The sequence below is a fragment of the Sinocyclocheilus grahami genome, unplaced genomic scaffold, assembly GCF_001515645.1.
Source record: "Sinocyclocheilus grahami isolate Dianchi unplaced genomic scaffold, SAMN03320097.WGS_v1.1 scaffold222.1, whole genome shotgun sequence".
NCBI classification, from domain to species: Eukaryota; Metazoa; Chordata; class Actinopteri; order Cypriniformes; family Cyprinidae; genus Sinocyclocheilus; species Sinocyclocheilus grahami.
In genome coordinates, this window is record NW_015505401.1 from 154,015 (window position 1) to 161,359 (window position 7,345).

Genomic DNA, 7,345 nt, shown 5'->3' on the forward strand with positions numbered 1-7,345 from the left:
ATCTGCTGGATAGGCTCGAAGGGAGGCATACAGAGAGCTTCTGGCACCACAGCCAGGTCCCACGTGGGGACACGAGATCGTACCGGAGGCCTCAGCGCACCGCGGAGGAAACGTGTAACTAGGGGGTGTCTGCCCACTGACTGGCCACCAAGAGGGGCGTGGTAGGCCGCAATAGCCACCACGTAGACCTTCAGGGTGGAGTGGGTCAACCCTGCGGAGAAACAGGCCTGCAAGGACTCCAGCACTGTACCAACCGGGCAGTTAACTGGGTCGAGCTGGTGGTCTCCGCACCAAGAAGTGAAAAGTTTCCACTTCAAGGCGTACAGTTTCCTCGTTGAGGGAGCTCTGGATTGGAGGATGGTCTCAACAACCTCGGTTGAGAGACCGGAAACTATGAGTTGTGCCCCCTCAGGGGCCACACCCACAACTTCCACAACTACGGGCGGGGGTGGATGATCGTACCCCCGCCTGTGAGAGAAGATCTCTCCAGACGGGAATCTCCCATGGAGCGCCGTCGAGGAGAGAAATCTAGTTTGTACAAACGGCGTGAGCGCAGACCTCCCTGGTGGTTCGCACCAACACATGGTGACCTCTTAGGTCTGGGAGGAAGTGTCTTAGTGCACGAAGCACGGCCAGCATCTCCAGGCAGTTTATATGCCATGTCAGATGGCGACCACTCCACTTACGTATTTAACCATGGTTCCTCGAGGGAACGAGATGCTGCGTCTCGGGGCCATACTTTCGGCATCTCTGCCAGCGCTTGCTTCACTCCTAGAAGCTGACGCTGGTCTCACCGCACGTGCTTTTATAGCTTCCTGGCATTACGTCACCCGCCCGTGACATCTCGCCCATCTATTGGTCTGATTACACACGAGATTCAGAGCCGGTCACGCTGAAGGCCGTTCCCGAAGCGTCCGCCGACGCAGCTCGAGTTCCTGAAGAGGAACTTTTATTTATTTGACAGAATTAAAAGAACCGTTTCATATCTATCCTTGTGTCAATAACTTGTTGAGGTTGATATAGGATTTAGAAAGTAATTAGTAATGAGTAATTAATTACTTTTTGGAGAGAGTAATTTGTACGGTAATCTAATTACTCTGTTGAAGATGTAATTAGTAACTAGCAATTAATTAAGAATTAAAAGAACCGTTTCATATCTATCCTTGTGTCAATAACTTGTTGAGGTTGATATAGGATTTAGAAAGTAATTAGTAATGAGTAATTAATTACTTTTTGGAGAGAGTAATTTGTACGGTAATCTAATTACTCTGTTGAAGATGTAATTAGTAACTAGCAATTAATTACATTTTTAGAGTAACTTACCCAACACTGGTTGAAAGAAATGTGCCTTTGGCCATTTCTTGAAGATGGCTAAAGACTCAGCTGCTCGATTACGTTAAAGGTTTGTGAAAGTGATTTTGTGCCTCTTTGTGATGATTGCAAGCTTCTGGATGGCACATAAGTCTGAAGTATAGTGAATTTAGGTAAAGGGTTGCAGAACCAGTGGTTGTTTTGTAGGCAAACATCAATCCCTTGAATTTTATGCAAGCAGCTATTGGTAGCCAGTGGCCCAGTGCAAATTAATAATATGTAATATATATATATTTTATATAACTTAATTAAAATAGTAAAGTCATGAAAGACTACCAAAAACTCAAGATGTAGGCCTAAACTGTTTTTTTCCCTTAATATTTATTTTTCCCCTATTTTGTCCCTCATTGTTTTTATTGAACAATATACCGAATCTAAATCTTCAGTGTTCTGGAATCAGGAAATTAATTATGGTTAATTGTTTTCAACATTCCTGTGTTTTTTTTATTTGATAAATATAATGAGAACAAGCAGCATTGTCTTAATTACAGCAAAAAATTTAATAGGAAATATCCTAACCAGTATGGGGGTCTTCGAATATTGTGTTGGACAATGGGGGTCCTTCAAGTCAAAAAGGTTGAGAACCACTGCATTAGTGGAACATGCCCATACACCAGCGGTTACTTTGCAGGACACTTGTGTGAACTTGAGATGAACTGACTTCATATATAAATTTAAAACGACACTAGGATGAACAAATGTATAAGAAAAGTGAAGTGTGTTCGCAGAAGAGTTCTAACATCAGATCCATTGACATTCACTGACATGTTTAAGTGTGACTTAATTGTCCAAAAGTGCCTTTTATCTTTTCCAAACTATCTTCATCTAAAGCCACCCTCCAAATACTCCCCTCTTCTCAATTACACTTGTGTGAAAGAGATGTAAAGTATCTTTAGTCCTCTTTTTCAGCTCTGTGGGTTTTCTTGGTCCATGCCTCCAGGGCTCTGTCATGACAACTGTAAACATTTATATATCTTGGTGGTGAACAGTCTGGAAAAGCAGTCCAGATTCTCTCACTCCTTACACACAAAAACACATATATACTGTACACTTATTACACACATAAAAATGCATTCCTACACCACACTGAGATATAGACATTCTCAACCACCACTGGATGGATGTCACTTTGAATGAGTCTTATTAGAAATGCAAATGTACAGTTCAGTCATGCCAGCATGACGAATATGTGAACACATATGGGACACATTACTGTGAGAGAACATGTTACTAAGAAACACACTCAAATGGGAAACAATTTTATCCATGTTAAAAACAGTTGTTATTCCAAATCTCTTTTCCACAAGCTCTCTCGTTTCTGTCAGCTATTTTCGGGTCAGTGAAATATAAGTCTACAATATAGAAAAGGATTTTTTAAAAATCTGTGTAAAACACAGGTTCTTAGAAATGTATGAATAGTTCTAAAGAACATTTATACTATTGTGTTCAAAGACCTTACAATTACTCAAATTGATGTAACCAAAGCAATCTCATGGCAATTTGTATAACTATTTTATGATTTGGTGAATTGGTGGCTAATTTTGTATGAAGTACAATCTCATTCATACAGTATCTGCTCACGGCCCATTGAGGGCTAGGTTTAGGGGTCAGCTAGTCTAGACTGATGGCTGAAGGTCTGGAATCCATGGCAGCTTTCATTGGCCAAGGCCCGCCCATGAGCCCGTTTGACCAACATGTTAAACAACCAATCACAGTTCGTTTCGTTTCAGCGCCACGTTTCGGAGCGTGGAAATGTCGCCACAATAACAGACCGGCATGTAAAACTCTCGTACGTATTTTAAAGATTCTGTGCCGCAAACTTTAAATATTTCACATACTTTTGAAAATCTAAGAGAGGAATAGACAAAAACTTTAATCTTAGTGAGGAGGCGGGGCTGACACTGTTGCTAGCTATGACAGTCTTTTGAAGACTGTGATTGGTTGGTTGTCTAATAAGGAAATAAAAGAGCGCTTTTAAGAGTAGGGTCTATTATAAGCCTTCACTTTGAAATTACAGGCGTAATTTTTCTTGTTTTAGCGTACTCTCTCTCTATCTCTCTCACACACACACTCACATTATATATGTATATATATTCTTTATTTTTTATTTACCATGCTGTCATACTTAACATATTTTATAGGAAATTAACAGCGACACAATAAGGTTCTGAAAATGCTGTAATTGTTTGTGTGATCACTTTGCTTATAGAAGGTTGTGACAGACTTAGATCATCACTGCTGCATAGTTGTATTTTTCCAGATGCCAAATATGTTAATGTAGTTAATGTAGTGATTTACTTCCATTTCTGGAGCTATGGCACTTCTGCGCGGTGTCGGAGATGTTTGTGTGTCTCTAATAAGATCGGTCACAAACATGATCCCTGCACCATCTAATGTGTAGCGTCTTGTTAACTTGCAACACATTTCTTCTCCCTCTTCATGTTTCGTCCATTTTCTCCACTGCTAAAGAAACTCTTCAGCCTCTTAAAAGTCTTCATCAGTACTCCTAACAATTTTGGACCTTAAGAATTTTGTTACTAGGAGCAACTCTATTTTTTATTTACCATGCTGTCATACTTAACATATTTTATAGGAAATTAACAGCGACACAATAAGGTTCTGAAAATGCTGTAATTGTTTGTGTGATCACTTTGCTTATAGAAGGTTGTGACAGACTTAGATCATCACTGCTGCATAGTTGTATTTTTCCAGATGCCAAATATGTTAATGTAGTTAATGTAGTGATTTACTTCCATTTCTGGAGCTATGGCACTTCTGCGCGGTGTCGGAGATGTTTGTGTGTCTCTAATAAGATCGGTCACAAACATGATCCCTGCACCATCTAATGTGTAGCGTCTTGTTAACTTGCAACACATTTCTTCTCCCTCTTCATGTTTCGTCCATTTTCTCCACTGCTAAAGAAACTCTTCAGCCTCTTAAAAGTCTTCATCAGTACTCCTAACAATTTTGGACCTTAAGAATTTTGTTACTAGGAGCAACTCTTAGCACTAAGATTTTTCATGAATACGGGCCCAGATCGGGTTGGATAAATCCATTGAGTAAAAAAAGTAAATAAATAAATAACATTTCTCTCACGCCTTGAGTTCATGTGAGTGTACACATATTATAATTACTCTCAAAAACATTTTATATATATATTTTTTACGAATATGGTGAATGATTACTTAATTAACATAAATATATTTAATATGATTTTTTAATAAATATCATTAGGATTTTGGGGATTCACTGCACATGTCATTTTACAATCTGAACTAACCTTAACTTGTCATAAAAAGATCAAATTGTCTATATTTTAAAAGGCTTACGGAATTTCACTTCAGAAATGAAAAACATGCTTTTTTTACGAATATGGTGAATGATTACTTAATTAACATAAATATATTTAATATGATTTTTTTATAAATATCATTAGGATTTTGGGGATTCACTGCACATGTCATTTTACAATCTGAACTAACCTTAACTTGTCATAAAAAGATCAAATTGTCTATATTTTAAAAGGCTTACGGAATTTCACTTCAGAAATGAAAAACATGCTCATCATACAAGATGTCTTTCAACTCATTGTACGAATTGCATTTTAGTTTATTTTCAAATTATTAAATAGAACAAAAATTAATGCCATCTTACTGACCCTTCCTGAGTTTAAGCAGACACACATTCACCCTCGCTTTCTGCAATGTTGTGTAAAGCAAATTCCGATTTCTGTCTTTAAATCAGACTTCCTTTCAAACAGATTTAATGTACTGCATCTATTGAAAACCATTTCAGTGGATTGCTCCTGTCTAGTGTTTTTCTCTTTTGCTTTATGTTGTTTTTATTTTTCATGTTATGTCTCAATCCACTCTCCTGCAAGTGGTGGGGGCGGATGGTTTTAAAGTGAGAAATGCAGGGAGAAATGGACGCGGCAAGGGGGTGGAATTCCCAGCGTCCACACCTGTGTTCTCCATCTAAAGCACAGAAGCACATAGCTGAACACAAGAGAGCTTGCTCATCACTGAGCATCTGCAGAATCCATCAGCAGCCACAGCATTTATGCTCAAAAACAGACACCAACACCCACAGTATGCAGTCTAGGAGACACAATGCATATAAACATAGGTAGTGTGGTGTGTACAAAATGGTTAGTGGCATTCATCTTGACTAGTCTGGAAATACTTCGACTGCAACTGCTGTGGTCCATTAAAGCAGTATTTCTAGCGTTTACAGTAATTTGTCCAGATATGTGATGTTGTTTACCTAATAGTACCATGATAAGTAGGTTACTTTATCGAAAATCTTAGTTTCTTCCAGTGTTGAATTTAAACAAAAGTCTCCCTCACAATCTCCATGTCTTGATGAAGTCAGATAATAGAGGATATACTGTAACTCTATAATGTAAGTAATTCCGGTAAAAAGACTACTGTAAGGAAAGTCATGTAGTTATGATTAGATAAAGATTTTCATGCTTTACACTATAATTAAATACAGTCACGTCTATTCTTAAACTTCTCTGAGCCACATCAGTAATTATTGCATGGTAGCCTATAACATAAATCTGTGGTAGAAAAGGACTTCAGTTGAACAACTAAATAATGTCTTTTTGGGTCACAGTCAACAACTTGTGTTACAAGATTGTAAGTGGAGGGATCTTACAGATGACAGCTTTAAATTGCATGACTTGCATTTTTTTTAGGGGTAACTAAGTCAAATAACCACATGATATCACACGACAAAGCATACAGCACAAATCAATGCAATTAAACACATAAACAAACCAGTTAAACTCACCTTTGAGAAGAACAGTGATCTTCAACAGCAGCAGGTACTTGTGAATCTCCATTAGTCCGTTAGGTGAATGAGTTTCTTTTTCTCCTTCTTCAATTTGTAATTCTCAGCAGTCGTTGTCAATACAGCGCGCGCGCGCTCGTGATCCCTCAGGTGGAGATGTATAACTCACGCGCTCATAGTGCAGGACTGTAGCGCACGCGTCGCTCACACATTCCCTGCGCGTGAAAGACATTACTGTATAGTCTTTTGGCCTGGACTGGACGTAACTTTTTACGCGTTTTTGTTATAGTAAAAGTACTAAAAATAGTTTGACCATGTTTCAAATGAGTAACAGTACACTCTGCGCGTTTGCACACAGGTCTCTATGTTTCTGTACTTAACAACAACGACGTTCAGTCTGAGTTACTAATAATTACGAATGATGATAACGGCATATTACAATGACATTTGACCCCAAAAATTATAATTTACTGATTCACTATTCACCATTATTTTATCCAAACCCATATTTTTCTTTCGTGTAAAAGAAATGGAGACGCTAGGCAAAATATTAGGAACTGACAGTCTCTTTTCATATAAAGAAAGTGAATGGTGACTTAAACTGTCTTCAAGTCCATTCACATCTCATTTTGTGTCTCACTAAAGAAAATAAGACTTGGTTTGGTAAAACATTAGGGCGAGTGAGAAATGAAAGCATTTGAATCACTTTTAAATGTTGGGGTAAACAAGCAGTTCAACGGTAGCTATCAAGCAAAACTTGACAAACCAACAAATAAAAAAAGGTTAACTTACCGTCTTGTTCCTCACATAAACAACGTTAATTAAAAATCCAGTTTTGCGCGGCTTCAACACCTGCTGTCGTTAAAAGAGCGGTTCCCAAAATAAACAGGCTACATTCGCAAAAAAAAAAAAAACTGTCAAAATTATTTCCCGGAATTATATGTCAATGCTTTTAGAGAAGTAACATTTATCCCTTGCATATGAAATATGGAAAATATCTTAAATATTAATTTGCACAACTGTCTTGAGGTGAAATTTATTTAGCAGCTTTCCTTCGACCGCAACATGTCTCCAAGTCTCCATAATATATACTAGCAAATGAAAGAGCGCCTTGATTCTGCAGCAAGACCTTCGTTTCCCTCAGTCAACTGGACCCTCTTTCTGAGCCTGGCCCACCCCC

General features: G+C 38.4%; 1 protein-coding gene across 1 annotated transcript in view; it reads right to left on the reverse strand.

Moving 5' to 3' along the window:
* LOC107596623 (integrin alpha-10-like) overlaps positions 1–6,331 on the reverse strand; it is a 57,345-nt gene extending 51,014 nt beyond the window's left edge. Inside the window, exon 1 of the mRNA XM_016287381.1 lies at positions 6,166–6,331. Coding sequence (XP_016142867.1) covers positions 6,166–6,217 — 52 coding nt within the window. The 5' untranslated portion in view covers positions 6,218–6,331. The remainder of the gene's footprint in view (positions 1–6,165) is intronic.
* Between the last annotated feature and the right edge of the window lie 1,014 nt (positions 6,332–7,345).